The sequence below is a fragment of the Rhinoderma darwinii genome, chromosome 5 (genome assembly GCF_050947455.1).
Source record: "Rhinoderma darwinii isolate aRhiDar2 chromosome 5, aRhiDar2.hap1, whole genome shotgun sequence".
NCBI classification, from domain to species: domain Eukaryota; kingdom Metazoa; phylum Chordata; class Amphibia; order Anura; family Rhinodermatidae; genus Rhinoderma; species Rhinoderma darwinii.
In genome coordinates, this window is record NC_134691.1 from 143,359,177 (window position 1) to 143,382,346 (window position 23,170).

At 43.0% G+C, this 23,170-nt stretch overlaps 1 protein-coding gene across 6 annotated transcripts in view; it reads left to right on the plus strand.

Annotated features, from left to right (window-relative positions):
- The first annotated feature begins 443 nt into the window (after nucleotides 1-443).
- The window catches only part of KIF13A (kinesin family member 13A), a 223,616-nt gene continuing 200,889 nt past the window's right edge, over nucleotides 444-23,170 (plus strand). For 5 of the 6 annotated variants that reach the window (XM_075826595.1, XM_075826598.1, XM_075826596.1 and 2 more), the window contains exons 1-2: nucleotides 572-944; nucleotides 1,873-1,969. In XM_075826595.1, the coding sequence (XP_075682710.1) occupies nucleotides 890-944; nucleotides 1,873-1,969 (152 nt within the window). In that variant the 5' untranslated portion in view covers nucleotides 572-889. Of the gene's footprint in view, nucleotides 540-571; nucleotides 945-1,872; nucleotides 1,970-23,170 lie in introns of those variants that run through there. The other variant, XM_075826597.1, reaches the window with a different exon arrangement.

Below are 23,170 nucleotides of genomic sequence, written 5' to 3' on the forward strand. Positions count from 1 at the left end.
GTGTGTCTACCCCAAATTTGCAGCATAAAGCAATGAGGTTGCTTTACCACATTGAACAGGCTGCAATTTTGGGAAGTGCTCCCTCTAGTGACCAGCACATGTAAATGTTATTAATTAGAATCTAATTTATAATATTTCCTGACTTGTGAAAAAATGAAAACAATGTGTAATCACTCAAATAATAATTGTTTAACTAAAAAAATAAATTTCTAGCGACACATTCTTTTTAATAGTATTAAACAAATGTCTTACACAAACAATATGGCGGTCAAGGTGGTCTCAAGCCTCAGGTACTAGCCATCTGTTGCGCCCCCTCGGGTCAGAAATGTGAGCACAATGCCGCCTTTCAGTCAGATATTGACCTGTACATGGCCACCTGCAGCTATGACTGGGTATAAACAACCTGCTGGAACAAAGCAGAATCCAGGCGGCCATACAAGGAGTATGGAATCCACCGGAGCGCCGGCACAACTCTCACGGTGCACCCCTAAGAGGTGACTTGAAGCATGGTGTCCTGTAGGTGGCACGGCTAGATCTTGGTAAGGATTGAGCCAGCCTGAATCCAAGAAAAGGAGGAGGAAGGGGAGGGAGGGGCTGGCCTGGCAGCCGCAGCACTAGGCTCAGCTCTTGCCTGCACACAGATGATAATGGCGACAGGCGCAGGGCTGGGATTTGTCCTCCACACATAAGGATACACGGGGCGCTGCTTGGTACCGGGATGGGCTTTCCTACCACGGGAGTTCTTCTTCTTCCTGCGACAACATCTGCGGCAGCGCTCTGGCTATTCCTATAAACACTTGATCTGAGACGGACCCTGTGGCTCCGGGGCGGCGGTGGTGGAGGGGGCTTCCTATGCGTGGTCCTCCTGGGTGGCTGATCGGATGATAAAATGTCGGACAGCAAGGTGAAAGTGGCCGTCAGGGTCCGGCCCATGAACCGGAGAGGTAATGAGCACAGGCTGATATCAGGGAGGGAGCAACAAAACTCTTGATGAGTGGAGAAAGTAACCCGTTCAGTGCCAGGGAGCAGGGGGTGACCTCTGACATCTACAAGGAACCATAGAACCTGCTGTCGCGTCTTATTATCAAAGTGTCACTTTACATCCCAGTCACTTTGTCTCCCTTCTTAATCTGTGGGAAGAAAAAAAACTTCTTGAAAGTTTCCTGAGGTATTTAACCCTTGTCTTAATGTTAGTGACACACTTGGGGTCTTTTGCAGGATGGCAGACACCCCATTAACTGCCCGCTCAAGATGTACAGTCACTCCATAAGAGTAAGAGGTCACGCCAATACTTTCAGGCCAGAAGCCAACAAGTGGATGTCCAAAATGAACACATTTCATCAGCATTGTGAAAGACCACTTTTTCCCAAAATGTTTAGTCGAACTCCTCATTGTTATTAGGTACGGGTACCTTGGTAGTTTTAGCTATGCGCTCCCAACTATGCCACTTTCCTATATCCACCCACTCAATGTTGTGTTCACATTGAGTCACCCATGTTATGTCACCCAATCCATGCCCATGCTATGAGCATGCAACTTTGCATGCCACACGTTGGCATATGGTTTAAATTGTTTACATACTATGAATCCCATCCTTCCCATTAGACTTATAACCTCTCAAAGTCATCTACAAGGAACATTACCAGCAGGCCTATACCCAGTAGTGCCAGGAGAAGACCATACAATATACAGGAATCCTGTTCACTCGGGTAGTTTACTGTCCATTATGGGTTATGGGAACGTTAGGGAACTTGCTTCACTCATGGGACGTCTGGCAGAAAGATGAATTACAAGCAGGGGATGAAGTGCTGTATTGTCGGTGGTCTAGGGACTTGGATCGGTAACCATGTGCCCAACAATTCTTTGATTTAGAGCTGGATCTGAATACAAAATGCATTGTGGAGATGGAAGGAAACCAGACCGTGCTGCATCCTCTACCTGCCAACAACAAGCCAGGAGGAGACAACAGGTAACACTCCTCTGTACTGGGGACTGATGCGGTTTTGCTTGGGGGCGTATAATGATATCGCAGGTGCTGGGATAGAGTGGAGGAAATAATTTGCCTGCCCGCTGGCCATGGCAGGAACAGGTTTTGTGACAATCGCCTGGTTATCGCTCCATTAACATATATTTGTATATGTGAAAGTTTCTTTCTCTCTCTATACGTTTGTGGTAATATTTAGCATGCCTGTCTGTCAGAAACATAAATACCAGATCTATCAGATGTAACACATTGCTACTTTTATTCATCGATAGTCCAACAATCTAAATGAAGGTAAAATAAAGGCATAAACTGATATAGAAATGTGTATATGAATGCAGGAATTATGATCTAAAATGTATAGACTGTCAGATTAAGGGGACCTAAAATAAATGAAGGCTCGGTCATTAGTTATCAGATTGGAGTCCTCCATTAACATACACATTCCCCGATCCTTGTTCCCCCATAATGAGAGCTCTTGGCTATGCTTGTTCCCCCATAATGAGAGCTCTTGGCTATGCTTGTTCCCCCATAATGAGAGCTCTTGGCTATGCTTGTTCCCCCATAATGAGAGCTCTTGGCTATGCTTGTTCCCCCATAATGAGAGCTCTTGGCTATGGGTGTATCTGGCACCATAGGCTTTATTTCGGCAGCAAGTCCCATTTAGATTGACAAATCTGTGATCAGTGATAACGACTATGTTTTATTTTTTTGTTAAACTGGTTACCAAGGCCTGACAAAATATCAGATCCATTCATTGGACATTTTCATGATTTTCTTTGCTAAATAAATGCCAATCTGGCCGTCATTGCTATGACCATACTGTGTGAATAGCAATCAGATTGGAAAATGTAATTACAGCAGATTTCATGTATTTTATTCCTCGTCCTATCATTGCAAAATATGCCTTGTGTATAACTGTCCCAATAATTAATTATGTCATCATTGGACGGACAAGGCCCAAAATCTATAAATACAGTGTATCAGTCAGTGTGTCACGGTGCAGGGTACACAAATGATCACATTTCTGGGACTTTAGGCCAGGATCACACACATAGTTTTGATGCAGTTTCTTTGGCAGTTTTTGGCTCAGTTTTCTGAGCAAAAGCCAGAAGTGGATCCAAAAGGAAGAAAGTATATTAATAAAAGAGCGATGCGTCTCCTTTCTTTTGTGTCCACTTCTGTGTTTGGCTAAAAACTGCATCAAAACTGTGCGTGTGATCCTGGCCTTAAGGCCAGGAATATGCAGTTCTTGGTGAAGATTTTTCTCCATTTTTCGAGCCAAATACAAAAGTGGATCCAACAGTTAGGCCCCATGCACACGGCAGTGCCCGTAATTACGGCCCGCGATTGCGGACACGGCCGGCCGCCGAATGCCGTCCGCATTTTCGGGCCGTGCTTCTATACTATGTATGGGAGTACGGCCCGTAAAATGCAAAAGAATGGACATGTTCCATAATTTTCGGAACATTTCTACGGTATGGACACCCATCCGTAGCAATAGGGAAAGGTGTTCGCAGCCAATAGAACTGAATGTGTCCGTAATATGGTTCGCAATTACGGACAATTTTTACGGTTGTGTGCATGGGGCCTAAGGAAAGGTATAAAGGAAAGACTGATCCATCTCCTTTGTGCAGACAGGAAGTGGAGCTTTTGCCCATAAGACCACGTTCAGACATGGTGGATGATTCTGCACCAAAAATCTGCAACAAATTTGCGGACTTGACGGCGTGCTGCAGATTTAACTGAAGTTTGCGGTAATATCCGCATTCAATACATGCAGATTTTTTTCTACCACGTCTAAACTACTAATATTGACTCAAACAATGTATTTCAATGATCTGGAACATCTGTAATGCGATTAGTTGATATGGGGTATTAGCGCTCTGTATTTGTCTGCTCTCTTTTATTTTATTTGTTAGGACTTTGTGTCTTTGTCACTGACTTTTCAGCTTTTGAAGTCAGCGCTGTTTGGTGACCCTAGTAAATCCCTGTTCATTATAAAGCATGCAAATGTTCCTAATTGTAACAAAGTCCTTGTGCACTAGAATAATCTATTGGTTGGGGTCAGGTTGCAGGAATGAGAACGCTCTCTGTTGTGTGGGTTACGGCTTCTTATTTATTCCATGAGCATTTCCTCTCCGAGACCTACCCTAAATAAATGAACATCAGACCTACAAACACAGACATCTCCGATAATAGTCATGTGTGCTGTGGATTCCTTTGGCCAATGTGTTATACACATCAGAGTTTAATAGTTGGATGTCTACTTCATTCGCTTAGAGTACGTTACCGGCACCTGAGAAGTCCAGCAGATAAATGTAAATTCCCTTAAAATAAGCCTGTTGGACGGCAGCCAAAATACCAGTGCACCAGACTGTAAAAATAGATCACTAGCAGAGGCTCTGGAGCCGGGATTGGATGTATTGTACAGTGACGACTGTATTTAGGACATACGTATACTCTGTCAGTGTAGGACCTCACACTCTCTAGCTGATGTTCCCTTTGGTTGTGATAACTGTTTACCTTGTGTGTTTTGCTTTATGGTAAGCAGAGGAGATATATATATATATATATAATATATACATTCATTCCGGCATAATACACAGCTCCACTGTTAGGGTAAGTCCACACGTAGCGTAAATACTGCGGATTATCCACTTTGGATTTTATTGCAAAAATATCCACAGCAAATTATCCACAGCTGCGTAAAAAATCAGCCCAAAAAAGTTCATAGATTGACATGCGGTGCATTTTTTCAATCCGCAGCATGTTCATTTATGTTGCAGAGTCGCAGGTTTTCATGCCGCAAAAATCGCAACTCAGAAAAAAAACTTATACTTACCCAGATCTCTATGGTCCTGCGTCCAGCCTGGCCTCCAGGGATAACGTTTCATCCCATGTGACTGCTTTAGCCAATCATAGGCTGCAGTGGTCACATGGGATGAAACGTCATCCCAGTAGGCCAGGCTTCAGGAGGTCATAGGGCCGCGTCGCCACGGCTACGGGTAAGTATGTGTTTTTGTTTTTTTTTTACTAGCTGTTTTCCGCAGCGGACATCGACAATTGGGTGTGTTTTTTCAGCCTTAATTTCCTGCGGCATCCAGGACGGATACACTGTGTTCTTTTACACAGAATATTCGCCCTGTGTGAACATACCCTGATAGTTATAATATCAGATTACAATATTGCCAGAAATCCAACTCTCAGTGTTTATGGAAATGTACAAGTTATTGTTTGTCGCAAGTTAAACATGACGGTCTACATCAACTTTTAGACTTGCCACCTTTTCGGGCGAATCGGTGGCAGAGATATATATGAACAGTCTAAAGAAAATTTCCTAGAACCGCTTCTTAATGTGTAAAGTCAGCCATATTGTAGTAAAAGAGAAAGTCCGTATTAGCCAAGTGACATATATGGCGCAAACATTGCTCAGTCCCTACATAGTCCCATGCCATAGTACTAATACCATTCACTGCAGTAACAGATTTCATCTGGGGAAGTATTCTGAGGTCACTATCTAGGGATCCCATGCCGCCTTGCGTTTCAAGAACAGTCATTTTTCTTGTTTCTTTGTATCTTGCTATGCATTTTTTGAGGTTTCATTTATATAGGGACAATATTTTACACATCACTACTCAACCACATTGCTATAGACAGGCACGTTGGTTCCTGTTACTACATATATTCCAATCTATCCATCTTCTCTTGCTGAAGCCAGGTGATAGATCATGCATCATATGTCTCACTTTACTGCTGCGGTATCACCATCCATTCAGGCCTGTATTGGAGCTTTACACTAGGGTTCGCACATGGCATTTTGCTGTGTTTTTTTTTTTTTTTTTTTAATTGTTAATTTTTTTTACTGTGGAAAAACTGAAGTAGCTAGATGTTATGTTGTATTGAATCATATTTTATGAAACCTCATTCACATATAGCATCTAAAATCCACATGTTCTTTAGTACTTGCTGTGATCTTGTCAAACTGTATTAGGCCGGGTTCATACGTAGTGTAAATACTGCAGATTTTCCACAATGGATTTCATTGCGGAAAATCTGCAGCGTATTACAGTAGCAGCAAAGTGGAGGAGATTTTAACAAATCTCATCCACCTTCTGTGTAAAAAAAAAAAACGCAGATAAAACGTTCATGAATTGACCTGTGGTGCAGTTTTTTGATCCTCAGAATGTCAATTTATGCTGCAGAATCGCTGCTCTTCTGTTGCGAGTTTTCACCATATAATTCAATGGGAGGTAAAACCCGTAACAAATAGCAGATGTTGCATTTTTTGCAGAGGAAAGCTTTGATTCTGCCGCAAAAATCACAACTCAGAAAAAAAAGATTATACTTACCCAGAACTCTCTACTTCTGCGTCCAGCCCGACCTTCCAAGGATGACGTTTCTTCCCATGTGACCACTGCAGCCAATCACAGGCTGCAACGGTCACATGGGATGAAAGGTCATCCCAGGAGGCTGGGCTGCAGAACGTCAGAGGGACGCATCGCCATGGGATTGGGTAAGTATGACTTTTTTTTTATCCTGCTATTTTCTGTACTTGACATTCCAACCGAAAAACTGCATTACAATTTGGTGCGGTTTTTCGGCCAGAATTCCCTGCGGCGTCCAGGGCGGATACGTTGTGTGCTTTTATGCAGCGTATCTGCCCCCTGTGAACATACCCTTAGGGTAGATTCAAGGCGAAAGATTTGTTGCAGAAATATCTGAATGGGGCTTTCAGAATTCCATGCATCTGCTGCAGAGACAACTCCATTCAGATGTATAGAAATTTCTGCAACAAATCTGAATGTGAATACGCCCTCGAATGCTACTCGTTGAATGGGTGAAATACTACATTTCCCCAGCACCTTTGCTGCAGGGAAAATTTAGCAATTTGTCCCTTCTCTTCTGTCCAGGTGGCTTTCTGTGATGACTTTTCATCAGATGTGACATCTGCAGCTTGTGATTGGCTGCAGAGGTTGCATGGGATTAAAGTTCATCATAGGAGGCGGTCTGGACACAAAGCAGCCAGAAGAGCAGCGCCACGAGAGGGGAGTATACTTTTTTTTTTTTTTTTACATGCAGAATTTGCTTCGAATACGCAGCGAAATCACAGAAAATTGCACAAACAATTTGTAGGGGAATTTGACTTCCCTATTGAACCCAATGAGGAAATTCTGCAACAAATGAACACGGCAGGTCAATTTATGCACGTATTCTACGTGGATGAGATTTGTTGAAATCTCATCCACTTTGCTGCTACTGTAATATGCTGCGGATTTTCCACTCGCAAAACTGGATGTAGAATCCTGTGAACATACCCTTAAGTTCTGTGTACACTGTGTTTTCTTACTCTGTTCACTGTACGCACGGGGAAAGCTTCCGGCGCATACGCCAAACTTATCCATTGGGCCCCATGCACTTTTTTAAGGGCGGATTTACATGAGCGTAATATATGTCTGTGCAACCCGCGTGGTTTTCACGCGGGTCGCACGGACCTATACAAGTCTATGGGGCAGGGCAGACAGTCCGTGAGTTTTGCGCAGCGTGATTCCGCTGCGTAAAACTCACGACATGTTCTATATTTCGGCGTTTTTCGCGCATCACGCACCCATTGAAGTCAATGGGTGCGTGAAAATCAAGCGCACCCTACGGAAGCCATTCCGTGGGACGCGCGTTATTCGCGCAACAACAGTAAAAGAATGAATGTAAACAGAAAAGCACCACGTGCTTTTCTGTTTACAAACATCCAAACGGAGTGTCATAATGATGGCGGCTGCGTGAACGCACACGCTCGTGTAAATCCGCCCTAATACACCAACACTTTCCTCTAAAAATGCATGCAGTAAAAAAAGGTATGCTGCACGTTGTATTTTTGTTTTGTTTATACATAGCTTAGGTTTTTTGTGTTTTTTCTTTTACAATAGGAGCATATTGGCGACGTATATGCCTATACTGTGGCATAGATCGCAGCCTCCTGTCGGAGTTATATGTCGGAAAATACTCCCAACAGATACCTCCAACAAAAAGCAAAAATGAAGTATGAACAGAGCCTTAGGGTATGTTCACACGCAGTGTTTTTAGGCATAATTCTGGCGTTTTACGCCTCGAATTACGCCTGAAAAAACGCTTCTAATACGCCTACAAACATCTGCCCATTGCTTTCAATGGGAATTACGATGTTCTGTTCCCACAAGCCTTAATTTTACGCGTCGCTGTCAAAATACGGCGCGTAAAATGACGGCTCGTCAAAAGAAGTGCAGGACACTTCTTTTCGACGTTTTTGGAGGCGTTTGTCATTGACTCCATCGAAAAACAGCTCCAAAAACGTCCGTAAAAAACGCAGCGAAAAACGTGAGTTGTTAAAAAAAAATTCTGAAAATCAGGAGCTGTTTTCGCCTGAAACCAGCTCCGTATTTTCAGACGTTTTTGCTCGCTGCGTGTGAACATACCCGTACTTTGAAGGAAAGGTTGTCCACATGGAGACAACTCCATTTGGTGTGGCTGTTCCCCATTAACTTCAATGGCAAAAGCCACAAGACTGTAAAAACAGATGTAATAATGTGGTTTTCACTAGAAGCCGTTTTAAAAACATTTCCTAGAATTAATTCTTTAAAAGAATATAAAATGCAGCTGGTGATATAGGCGAAACGGTATTTACATGCATTCAATAACATACTGTTTTGGTGTAGTAGGTTTGCTGCTTTGTGTCACACCATATTGCAATATGCGAGCCCAGAGGTCTAGAGGAATTACTTAGAAGACCTGTCACAATTTTGCCCCCTGAGGAATATACAAAGATAAATGCACAGGCATGTCAAACTATATATATTTTTTAATGTTTTATCCTCTGTAAAAGGGCAAACAATGCCCCCAAATCTTCTTTGCCACACATGTAAATGACCACTGGAGTTTGGGGTGCCAATTGCCCCTACATATGACGTTATATAGTAAAAAAAATAAAATAATTGGGCGATCTAGATTCTCTCCTAACTTCATTTCTTGAGAACGGGGTTAAGCATCTCTGTATTAGACGTATTCTTAATCTGTTAATCTCATTCACCTGCTTTGTATACTTTCACTGTTCAGCTTGTTTGTAGCTTGTCTGTATTGAGCTGCCTCAAAAATGTACATGGATTAGGATTGAAAACAACTGAATAGTTGTAAGTAACAAGACTGAAGGGAAATTCTTGTAAATACTTGCTATTCTTTATTTCTACATTGCTATTAATTCAGGCCTCTTGTAAATACATTACAAATACCAGATACAGTACATATAGTAAACCTTTTTATCAGACATTGAATACACCATGTGGGTGGTTTCCCGTTTTCGCCAGTTTACTTTATCCATTGTTTTAAAACTCCAGCCATATTTTATTTACATCCTGGAACCTGAGACTTTATTACGTGTGTCATAATAATACGCATTAAGAGTATAGATTACGACAGAACACGTGAGTATAAATGCCATATGGTGTGTCTCGTCAGTTGTCACTCGGAGGTCAGCAGATAATGACTGGTTGGTTACCGTTTACATTTTGGTAAATTAAGAATGTGTTGCTCCAAAATTATGATCCTGCTACATTTGTTTCCTAAATTACCTGCATAGTATTAGTAATGTAAAAATATTATTGTAGCTACTAAGCATTTCCTTGCAGTTCCTATTTACTTTGGTCTTCAACCTGAACAAATGACAATTACTAAGGCTGGACATACACAAATGGTCATTTGGCTGACGACTATTTCTTGAATCCCCTATAAATATGCATGCTCGGATCAGATGGCATGGCGCTTATCTCCTACGTTACAAAGGATCTGTCATGTTTAAATCCAACATGACTGATTATTCTTTCCCCTTCACGGCAGGCGGCACAGTCTGCCCCTTAATAGGGCATATGGAAAGGGGTTGTCTAGTCTAATGTAAATGTGGAAAAGCATGACTTCACTGCCATCGAGCTTCAAATCCAAATTTGAGCTGTCTTTTCTGACAGTCTGGTTGCTAGGGATACACTGCATGACAACCCTCTCCCTAACAAACAATTTGTTTTACATTACTCAGGTGTTTAGAAGATCTTAAACCAAGTTTTTTTCCTATTTGCTGCTCCATTTACTATTATTTAGTTGGAAAACCTCTTTAAAGTGGATCTGTCAGCTGGAGATTGACAGGCAGCTGTGTATATGTGCATTTACCCAGGGGCATAGCTAAAGGCTCATGGGTCCATGCAAAGGTTCTTCTTGCCCCCCCCCCCAACTTCTCATGGGCGACGGCCCACAGCTTTCAACTGCATCGCTGGGTCTCCTAAGTGACCCAACGATGCAGCATTAGCAGCGAGGGGCGTCACTAAGGTCTTGAACCGTCAGGGGGAAATATCCCCAATACATATACCCCCCCAAAAAATGTGTGTGCGCATTTAGACATCATATCTATAGCACTACAACCCTATAGTTATGGATAGGATTAGATACAGTGGCTTAGCAGACTTTATCACATATGATTGGATTAGATATGGTGGCTCAGCAGACCGTATCACACATGATAGGATTAGATACAACGGCTCAGCATACAGTATCACACATTATAGGATTAGATACAGCGGCTCAGCAGACCGTATCACACATGATAGGATTAGATATAGGGCCCAGCTCGCTCACATTGTGGCTCCAGCGCTGGAACCAGGAAAGGTAAGATAATAATTGTTTTGCTTTTTTATGTGTTACTAATTATTTTTGTGTGTTTGTGTTTTTTTACAGGTTCGGATTCGAAGGACTACTTCGATAACGGTGTGTTTTTTATTCTCGATAAAATGGATAACGAGGGTTGTGTGTGGGATTTTTATTTCAATAAAATATTTTTTTCTATGTCTTTGTATTTTTCTAAACTTTATTACTACCACCTTAGTAATGGCCGCTGGCTGATTGACAACGTCCATTAGGTGGGGCTTAATGTTAGACATGAAGAGGCTAACACTAACCCCCATTATTACCCCGGTACCCACCAACACCAGGTGTACCGGGAAGAGCCAGGTACGATCCAGTACCCGACCATCTGTAGTGATGGAGAGGCAGTGGCGCGGCCGCAGGCTGGTATTATTAGGCTGGGAAAGGCCAAAAACAGTGTCCGTTCTCATCCTCGTAATGTTAGCCTGTTGCTGCTTTGTTCTATTTACTGGTTATAAAAATGGGGGAACCCCACATCGTTCTTTCCAGTTATTTATTTTAAAAAAAACATGACGTGGGGTCCCCCCCATTTTTCATAACCAGCGAGATACAACACAGCAGCAGCCTAGCATTACCAGGGTGGGAAGGGCTACTGTTTTTGGCCTTTCCCAACCTAATAATACCAGCCTGCCACCGCCCCAGTGCCCGACCATCGATACAGTTGATCGGGTACTGAATTGTACCCGACTCTTCCCGGTACCCCTGGTGGCTTTGGGTAACGGTAATAATAGGGGTCACTGTTAACTTTTCACCGGCTTTCACTAAGCCCCGCCTTAGCAATGGACACTGACAATCTGTCAGCGGCCATTACTAAGGCAGTAGTAATAAAGTTTAAAAAAAACACAGACATAGAAAAAATAGCTTTATTGAAATAAAAAACCCCCACACAACGCTCGTTACCCATTTTATTGATAATAAAAAAAAAAAAGCCGTCATCTAAGTATTCTTCGAATCTGACGTAGTCCAACGACCGAACCTGTAAAAAAACACACACAAAAAAAAATAATAACTTTAATAAAGGCTTGTTCACATCACCTCTGCCCTTCGGTTGAGGGGTTTCGTCATAGGTTGACTACGCTATTGGTTGCGTCAAGTACAACGGAACCCTGACACAACGGTGACAAACGGAAAACTTTTGCAACGTTCCCGTCACCATTGAGATCAATGGTGAGGGAAACTGAAGCTGAGGTTTCAGTTTGCCTTTCCGTTGAGGGGTTACCCGATGGAAAACTCAGACGGAACCCCTCAATGCAAAGGCAACGGTGATGTGAACACAGCCTAACACATATGGTAGGCTTAGATACCGGGCCCATGTGCATGTGTGATACTGTTTGTTGGACCCTGTATCTAAGCCTACCACAAGGTAGGCTTAGATACAGGGTCCAGCAGACAGTAATCTTATACAGTATAAGATTACTGTCCGCTGGGGCCCTGTATCTAAGCCTACCACATGGTAGGCTTAAAGGGGTTTTGCAGTCCCTAAACATTGATGGCCTATCCTCAGGATAGGCCATCAATAGCTGATGTGTCGGGGTCCCCCACCAATCAGCTGTTTTGAAGGGGGTGCAGCGCTCGTACGGGCGCTGCTCCCCCTTCGTTTCCCTTACTTGCTCGCACTTTGATGAATCGCTGACACGTCCATGTCAGCGATTCACAGTGTGAGAAAGTGACCGGAACGAAGGGGAAGTAGCGCTTGTGCGAGCGGCTGCACCCCCTTCAAAGCAGCTGATTTGCGGGGGTCCCGGGAGTGCGACCCCGAACTATCAGCTCCAGCAGACAGTGGTGTTAAACTTACCCTCCTCTATGTCCAGTGGAGGTCCTGACTCCATCCAGGGTCGGGATGTTGTGCGCAGTGCATAGCGACGTGACGTCATGTGCTGCGTACAGCGCTGGTAAGTACTGTCAGTTACTATAGTAATGGGTGCCCATGTAGTTTTTTACATAGTAACTTTTAATTGATGTGGTGTGGGGGGCCGCGAGCCCCCCTGGCTTCGGGGCCTGGTCGCATTTGCGACCGCTATGACCCCTATAGTTACACCACTGCATTTACCGCTGCCTGCCAGTCATCACACAGAGGTTACAGGATCCATTAAATGGACACTAACTTTTCTAATAGTTTATGCTAATTTAGTAGTATACCTGATATAGATCACCTTAGTAGTTTACTTAGTTGAAATGAAGTTGTTTAATCCATGCAAATTATGTGTGAATTTGGTGTCTCCCTTTCTGTAATCTGCTGTCCATCCCCTGTTGTCAAGCAAAAACCGTCTCTGGTTGCAGAGCAGAATTGAGGGACTGCAGAAGGTGGGGATGTGCCTCTTCACTGTCTGCCAATAGAACTCGATAAAGGGGTGGGTGAGTAGAAGCAGAGTGTGGGACACAGACACGCTGCCCATAGAAATCAATGAAGAGGGGTGGTGGGAGCAGGAGGATGAAGCAGAGAGCGAGAGTGAGTCGGACGCAGACACGTTGCCCATAAAACGGGAGGGGGAGCAGAAGGGGGAAGCAAGAGCCGAGTGAGACAGAGACAGATATGTTGCAGCTGCAGGTAGGATTTCTATGTCACCACAGTTCTGGATTCTCAGTTACACTGGTCTGTACTGCTGTATAATGTCTTCCCATGCTGCTGCAGCTTATATAATGTGTGATAGAAATAGGATTGCAGGATTCTTCTCTTCTCTATGTGCAGTGTATAGAAGACACATATAGCAGTTAAGCTCCGCCCACAAGGACAAGAGTCTGTAGAGGGGAAAACTGCTAAAAAAAAAATGCAGAATACAAGTCATATAATGGCCAAAAATAATGTTATTTCCCATGTACACTCATATGACAGCTTATTCTGAAAAGTCACCTGAAAAGTTAGGTACGCTTTAACATCTGTGACAAAAATAGATCTCCGTTAATAGGGTATCTAGGGCATAGGTTGGAGTTTGGAGTGTTCCCTTGAGTAGGGGGCGTTGCTCCGACTAGGAAGGGTGACCCGATAGGGTATACCAGGGTCGTTGTTTTTCTTGTTCTCTCAATTCAATGAACAAAAAAAAAAAAAACTCCCCTCACGCTTATTATTTTTTTTTGCATTATTATGTGGAGGGATAATAATTTTCCCTTTTTTATCCCAATATATTAATTAAAGGTTATATTTTACTGTGTCATTTTTTTTGATCAGCTGATATTTTCTGTGATTTCTACTAAATTAAATCTGTCATATATTATGGCTCCTGTAAAAACAGGAGCCATGACACCAACGTGAATAGAGCCTTGCAGGTTAAAGGGTAACTAAACTTTTAAACTTTTTTGATCGGTGGGGGTCCGAGCACTGAGACCCCCGCAAAACGCTAAAACTAAGCTCTTGGGCGAGCGCTTTGCAGAAAACCATCGTACCACGGTTATCACCGGCATGACAGACCTCGATAACAGGTTCTACTATGATGTCCGTAATTTTTGGGATTTTAACAAGCAACAGTACAAAATTAAGATTAGGGGTGCAGACATATTCCTTGTATGACTGGAATATGAGAATATAATAATCTTTTTTTATGCTAGGGCTAGGAATTTGTGTTGCGTGACGCCAGAAACAAGATAGTCACACTATGGGTATTTTCACACACTGCAGATTTGTTGGAGAAATATCTGAAAATTTGTTCCATACATCTGAATAGGGTTGTTTCTGCAGCATGTGCATGGACCTTTACAGACCTTATTTATATCTATGAAACAGTTGCATAAATGTCTGCCATAAATCTGCTGCGTGTGAACATACCTGTTAGGAAAACACCTGTTCCCTTAAGGTCGCTATGACAACCTGTCTAGCTTCTGGGCGGTTCTTATTTTGCTTTGAGCCTATCTATTCTCTGTCCTTCTGCCATCTGCTGTGGGCTTGTGGTTATACCTGTCTCTTCCCTCCTGTCTTTGTGAATCTTCCTATTTCGTGGTACCTGATCAAGCTTCTGACTTCTCCTGCATTTCTGATTTATGGACCTCATGTATACTGATCTCAGCTTGTCTCTTGTTAACCCTCTGCCTACCGATTATGATTATCCACTCCTGACTGGCTTTGACCATAGCTTGTCTGATTACCTCTACTACATTTCTGAATTTTCAGTTAACCTTCTGGCTGTGTGGTTTCCAGCTCAGGTTTGCTTGCATTTCACCTCTTTTCCAAAACGGCACTCTGTTGAAGAGGCTCTATCACCACATTATAAGTGGCCTATCTTGTAAGAAAAGGAAGAAATGATCCAGCGCTGAGTCGTACTTTGAATTTAAAAAGGAAGCAGTATTCCCACCTTTATTGGGGTATTGAGATTAAAATTGAAGGGAGACGCAGTCCCAAGACATATGTAGATAGTAGGCGGTTTGCCCTGGCCTACGCGTTTCAAGCACGAGCTGTGCTCTTACTCATGGCAAAGAAATGTGAAATCTAATCCATTCACGCCATGTTTTGAGGAAGGTGGCGTGGGACCCTCTCATTGATGCCGTGATGTCCTCCATTCTGTAATATAAATTTGATCTATATCGATTGATCTTTATTTATTGATATCTGTATGCATAGTACCACCATTGTTGCCCTGCCTTATGATTTACACACTACTGTTTGTACATTTTGTTTTTATGGGTGTAATTTTTAAATAGTCTTGCTAAACTGTGTTGTTTATCGCTAATAAAAGATTTTTGTATTTTTCTATCAAATGATTGATGTGGTCTTATTGTATCATTCAAGTGAAGTTTTTGGTGTTCTTGCTATATATGGGTTCCCATATGCTTATTGATATATATTGATTATATGACCTTTAAATAATAGGTATTCTTTCTCGGTTTCAATACCTTAGAGTAGCCTTAGATTCTGTCGACCAGAGTAGTTACGGATTAGAGGTTGTGGATTTACGTGTAAACTCTCTCCCAGCAGACTCCAGTATCGCTCCGCTTGCACTTACATAACAATACTCTAATGCTTGATGCACCTTTCATAAAATTTGAGTCACTCTCTTCATTCATCCCCATTAAAATATCAACAATGTTGGTTCACAGTTTTTGAATGACACTCACATAGCTCTTGCAGGGTGAAGTCGCAGCCGCCACATTTAGTTGCAGAAATTCATGCGCCTGCTGCAGAAACAACTCCATTCAGAACTAATTTACCGTCGCCAAAATTTCTGCAATAATATCTGCCGTGTATGAATACATCCTAAAGGCAAAAGTAATGGATGTCCATTTCAGATGGGATTTTTATACAACTAGTATTCTTCTAGTAACTGTATATTCATAATATTTAGTAATTGTAATGGGCAGAAGGAGGGGGCTAGGCGTATTCACATGTAGATTATTTATATTTAATTAAAATTTGTCATAACATTTTCTTCCTTACATAGAGATTTATTTACCAAATCCTACAAGCTTGAGCAACTTGAACAATGGCGGGGAAATTGAAGCGTACCTTACTTTTCAGGTGAATTTCAGAATAAGGGTTCGTGTGTGTGTGTACATGAGAGAAATAACACTATTTCTAGCCATTATATGACTTGTATTCTGTATATTTTTTTTTTTTAGCAGTTATCCCCCCTGCAGGCTCTATCTCTAATTCTCAGTTTTCTCTGAGTTTGTGGGCGGAATCTTACTGCTATCATGTCTTCTATAACATCACACATAGAAGAGGACAATCTGCTCTCCTGTCTCTTTCACATATATAGAAACAAAGGCATGGAGAAGATTATGTAGCAGTGTAGCTGTGAATCCAGCTCTGGGGTCAGATATGATACTTTCCAGCAGCCTGTGTCTCTCTGCCTGTGTCTCACTCTTCTTCTCCTCCCCCTCCCCCCTCTATAGACTTATATGGGGAGTTGTAACCTGATCCCTCAGTGAGCTGATAGGCAGTCTCGTCCTGAGGAAACTGATTTAGCACTAGAATTAGGGCTCATTTAGACAAGCGTAATACTCGTCCGTGTGTTGTGCGTTGAAATCACTCACAGCACACGCACCCATTCGTTCCAATGGAACCATTCACACATGCATTGTCCTATATGGGTGCGTATTTACGCATCGCAGTCGCCTATTGAAGTCTATGGGTGCGTGAAAACAACGCACAGCACACTTGCAACACACGTGAGCTGTGCGTTGTTCACACACAGTTGAAAAGGGTATTGGGGAAATAAAAAAGCGGGAAGACTTTGGAGAGCAGCCTGGACATCTACAGGAATAACATCCAGGCAGACCTGTGCGCAGCCGGACATCATGCTTCGAGCTCTAGATGTGGAGAAGATTATCACGTTGGTGCAGGAGAAGCCGGAGTTGTGGGACACGAAGTCGGATGCTTACCATGACCGGCACGGTAAAGGCAATGCATGGGAGGCCATTGCGAAAATAATTTTTTCAAACCAGTGGAGTAGTGTGAGGCCTGCTGACAGCACCAAATTTGGTACGTGCAAGCATAGTATAGCCTGTATTGTTGTGTCCCTGTTGATCATGTTTTTGCAAATTTATGTGGCTCTGATAGACATGGTGTCTCCGTTACTGCCCCCTATATAAATGCCTTGTGTCCCTGTTGATTAAGTTTTTGTGCAACTATTGAAATAATTTACTCCATGTGGCCCTGATAGACTGATAAAATTAACCATTCATGCTTGACTAGCAGTACATGTTTCGTATACTGGCCCCAATAATAAATAGACATATATACATACATATTTATACATTATTGGGTTTTTTAACCGTGGATGACTTAAAAGTCAGGTGGCGTAGTACTAGGGACCAGTATCGTAGAGAGCTGATCCAAAAAGGCAAGAGCTGTTCCAAAACCTTCAAAGGAAAGACCATACCTCTTCACCCAACTTCTGTCTTTCATGAGGCCAATATTTGAGCTTCGTATGTATGTATCCTAAAAATAAACGCTCTAGGGGTTTTGACATCATGCAAATGTATGATATATACACAAGATATCTTAAAAAGGTAGAAACATGCGGTTCCCACCTCTGGGACACACACCTATCTCTATAATAAGGGGTCCAACGAAGCCACCTTCTACTGCTCTGTGTTCCAGAGGTGGGAACCACATGTCTCTGACATTTAACGTGTTGATATATCATAAATTTCCATGATGTGAAAACACCTTTAATGCGTGTAAATTTAATGCGTTGTAAATTTTTTATACAAATGTAGCCTCGAAGACATTCTGGAGGAGACTGAGGAGGAAGAGGAGAGTAGACAGATGGAGGAGCGTAGAAAGGAGCAAGACACCACTCGTCCAACCGCAGAACTGGAGCACCATTATCCAGGTACATCATCTGGACTCCGTGTATGCAGCTCTGCAAATTCTGGTTGGCTCTTGTGCAGCAAACAAGAGGAGAAAAAAAGGAACCTTCTACGGCTAGCCAGGTGGACACTCGGGTTATGGAATACCTCAATTGTAATAAACCAGAGGATGAGGTACCCAGCCGGCACTCTTAGCGCTAGACGCAGAGAAAGCTTTTGATAACATACAGTGGGAATGGCTGGGGATGGTGCTGGACAAAATGAATGTCCAGGGAGCCTTCCGGGTCTTCTTGAAGGGTGTTTACAATAATCCCCAGGCCCGCGTTCATTCCTCAGGATTTCTGTCGGATCCCTTTCAATTGCATAAAGGAACCCGGCAGGGATGTCCCCTGTCGCCACTGTTATTCAATCTTTCACTGGAACCTATGGCTAGATTCCTGGAGGAATCCGATATGTTCAGAGGTATTCAGGTGGGGACACTGGCAGTTAAGTTAGCCCTGTTTGCTGATGACGTTATACTTTTTATGTCAAATCCTCAAGAGCATTTAATGCCGGTTTTTCATTTTTTACAGGAATTTGGGCAATGCTCGGGATATAAAGTCAACCTAGCTAAAAGCGAACTGCTGGATTGGGCAAACCATTGCCTAAGACCTTTTGGCAATCCTTGGGATGTGGGATATCCCCGGTTGAACACTGCATTACTTATCTGGGCATCAAGATAGGGAAGGTGCCAGACACCCTGTACGGCCTAAATTATCCCCCGTTATTTAAAAAAATGCAAGCGGAACTCACCCGATGGTGCCAATTGCCGTTATCCCTTCTGGGGAGGTGCCACCTGATTAAGATGGTTAGTTTCCCCAGATTGCTATACCCCTTTCAAACACTCCCTCTCCTATTGAAACATGTGGATGTATCTAAACTGACTTCCTCATTCACAAAATTTATATGGGCAGGAAAAAGGCCTCGCATTGCACTCACCAAGCTCATGATGGGCAAACAAGAAGGGGGTTTGAACTTCCCGAATATCAGGGGCTATAACGTGGCATGTCTCTTTCGCCATGTAGTGGATTGGCTTCACGAAACGAGCCATTATTCCAACTTAGATCTGGAGGGGGAATACGCCTCACCCTGGAACCTGAAAGCTTTGCTACATTGTAGAGTTGCTTCTCTTCCGTGCCGTCTCAAAACCTCCATTGTATTGAGAAATACAGTCCTAGCTTGGAAAGCGGTACGTAAGCACTTTGACCTACCTCACCTGCTATCGAAACATATGCCGTTGGGCGGACACCCGGAATTTCTACCGTGAGTAGGCAAGGGAGACAGATTTGCCTCTTGGGGGACTGTAGGCATTAATACCGCAGGGGATCTTATGCATATAGAGGAAAGGAGATGGTTAACCGGGGTGGAAATCACCGCTAAACTTAGACCCCTGGAGGGTAGGGTTAATTTTTTAAAAATTCTTCAGGCACGATCATTTTGCACCTCTAGGTTCAGGGATTTGAATAAGGAAGCCACCTCTCACACTCTAGATGAGGTCATAGGTCCAACGACGGTGCGTGCGACTATTTCAGGGTTGTATAGAGCACTGGGGGGTGGTTTTGTTCGTCCGCAATCAAGGGTTAGATTCAAAGTCTGGGAACGATGGACTCAAGATCCAGGTATAGGTGAGATCATATTGGGGGGTTGGGAGACGGTACGGAAGAGTGTTATAAATGAGAGCTGGAGGGAAACCTATTTTAAATTGATGCATTCGGCTATATATGGCTTTAATATTTTGCCTTCACAATCCTTCCTCGACCGAATTACGCGTTGTCCCAAATGCAACACCCCCCTGACGAATTTGTGACATCGTGTATGGGGGTGTGTTCATACTAAACGATTTTGGGTGATGGTACACAAATATATTTCGGATCATTGGAAAACGAAACTCCCAATGACGCCTCAAGCGCTGCTGTTCCATCAGGCGTGACCGCCGGAGGAAGAGGGTGCTCGAGGGGTGAGATCTCCTCCCCTGCTGGTGCACACGATTTTACTGGTGGCCTTGAGATGCCTCCTGAGTAAATGGCTGGAAACAGACACGCCGGGGTTAGACCTGATTGTGTCTCGCCTGAAACAGTTATTAGTTCTTGAGAGGGTGGAGGTGGAAAGACGGAAGGAAACGGGAACCAAGAAGCTATTCGCTAAATCGCAAATATTCATAGAATCGCAGTGCACAGCAGCCGAGGTAGTGGAAATTGTTACGCCTTTCCGGCACACAGCGTGGTATTATACGCAGCCCTTGGCAGGCACTTTAGGGGGTCTGCAACTTTGATCTAGTCAGGGGATAAATGGAACGTAGCTACTCATTGATGACCTAAGTCGTGTCGGGGATGGGGGAAGTCATGTTTTCTGTTTATATGAAGAGCGACACTTATGCCATGTTTGTATGTTATGTTATGTTGTGTTTAATTCAATGTTAATTTAATGAAAGTTGAGTGCTGTGCACTTATGACGCAACCTTTGCGTGAAATGTTTATAAGAAAATGTGAAAACTGTTAATAAAAAATGATGTTTTAAAAAAAAACAAAAAAAAAACAGAGGATGAGGCGGACTCTTATACCCGTAGCCTGGCTCCTTATTTGTGGCTTGTACCGGCAGAGCATCGCCTCCAAACACAATCAGCAATGCTGATAGTGCTACAATCTGCTACACCACCAAACAATCTCAGGGGGTGCTTTACAGCACTAGAACACTGGCGCCTGTTTGGGCACATTATGCCACAGGCTCAAACATCACAGAGCTTCAGCTCTCCACCTCCTCCAATGTCGCATCAACGGCAATATTTTCCGAGGCAAATGCCTCCTGACAACCCAGGTATTTAAAGGGGGGCTTACTATGAGCCTTATTATGGCAACCCACCTCCTTGGCAACCTTCATCCCAATCTGCCTCAGAGAGAATGGCGTCCACTCCTGCAAGTTCCCCACCATCATTGACGATGTTGTTGACATTGTCTGCATCCATTTGTATTGTAGACATGAAGACCCTCCATTTATTTAATACCAAAGGCGCACTCTACATACCTATGAGCCCTGGTAAGCCAATATTTGTAAATGCGCCTTCGGTTGTCCAAACCACGTGTAGGAAAAGGGTGCATAACAAGGGTGGAGAGTCCAAATGCCTCATCTGCCACTATCACAAATGATGCGGGAGGTCCTGAAGATCTGAGCAGTAGGCGGGGTTCAGGGAGGGCTAGCTGGTTGTTTTGAAGCCGCTGACCCATTCTGGAAGCTCTGAAGATGCCAGCATCTGCAGTGCTACCAAAAGGGAACCGATGTCTACAATTACAAACCGTTATTGACTGTCAGCCATGGCCAACAGCACTACTGAGAGATACTGTTTGTAATTGTAGAATCGGGACCCTGGGTGTGGCAGCTTTTTCACCCGAATATGTTTTCCGTCCAGTGCCCCAATGCAATTAGGTAATTGTGCGTTGTCCATGAACCCATCCACTATACTCATACACTGTTTTATTGTGGGTTGAAGCATCACGGTGTCTTTGAGTTTCCGCCAGTTGATCTCACAGATGGACCTGATAATCCCGGAAATGGTCGACGTCCCCAATATGAATTCAAAATTAAGGGACGCAAATGAATTTCCAGTTGCAAGGAATCTGAAGAAAAAAATATAAAAAAAATAGATGAATTACACAAACTATCCTCTGTGAGGTCATCAACAGTGCAATTTCAATAAAAAATTACATTACTATTTATTGGATAGGGTCTTTGTGACCTTTACAATATATTTGCAAGCTAACACATGTTGTGAAAGGGGGCATTACTGATCGGTATATTATCATGAGGGTAGCACGGGGGAATTGGATCAGGCAATTTACCATAGTTGTAGCCTAGGCTGACAGAGCAAATTATTTAACAAAACACAGTATGTCTTCTTACCTCAGGGTAACAATGAGCCTTTCCTCTGGTGAAATGCTGCGTCGCATGTTCGTGATCCTGAATGTTAGTCCGGAACGCATTTCTTCCAGCAGCCGATCATCTGACAGAAGGAATTAAATTTCGCCAGATGCAGCCACAGGTCCTCATACAAGGTGTGGAAGTTCACTTTGGAAGCACATTGGCAGACAATGGGATGAACCCTCCTAGGTTCTTCCTCCACCATCTGGTGTCGCTCTCCATATGTACCAGAGATCCGCCACACCATAAGAACATGGTCCAAAGCTTTTGATGTCATGTTCCAACTCTAAAAAGTAGTCAAAATCCAAAGTCAATACGCAGAGGAATCAGACAAAGCTCTCTACGCTGTAACAGCAATAGAAAATTGCGTTTTGCGACCATGTGACCGTCCTGTGGGTGTTCCCAGAGGTTTGGGACCAAAACTGTGACAAAATTCCTCCCGGATTTTTTTTTGCGCGCATATAAAACGCGTGTCATACGTGCATTAAAAACCTTAGGTCGGGAGGAAAGGAGTTTGATAAGTGGAGAAAAAGGCATTTTTCCCTAATAAGATATATTACAAAGTTTCTTACATTTGCTTGTACTTTTGAATATGTAAATTAAGTTGAAAAATGTAATTCCCTGCGCCGGCTTTCCCATCACTGTTATTAATATACAGGCACCATTTATGGCTTTCTGTACTCTGTCAAGGAAAAGACCAGAGGGTCTATCACAGTGTTTTGAACACACTCTACCCCTATATTCTGCTGATGGTCCCGATAGAGCAGATAACTCTCTGAATCACTAAAATGTTCCAAGCTTTAATAGCTATTTCTGCCTCTGTTTGTCATATATAATACATGTATACTTTGCATTAGCTTTTTCGCTATATTTGTTTTTCATCTTTGATTTGAGACTTGTAGGAAAATGATGACTTTTGTATGCGCAGTCCTCTTTAAACCACATTAACTGGCAATAATTAAAGCTGGAAGTGAACCAGCCGCCAGATGTGGCCCACACTGGCCAGTGATTCTATTATAGGACCGTTACATGGGGTAGACTCGTGTGTATGCCACACACATACATTTCTAAACCATAGGATGTATACACACGTTCTTTTGGTGACCATTGATTGAATATTGTACCTTTAAAGGACTATTGCATAGCATCATACCAATATAGAAAAAAAAACATCATGTCAACACTATTGGCTTACTAACTGTCTATTTGAGGTGTGAAGACACATTGGCCAGATGTTTGGTGTTCGTAAAAGTATAAAGCCCACAATAGAAATAAATGTGT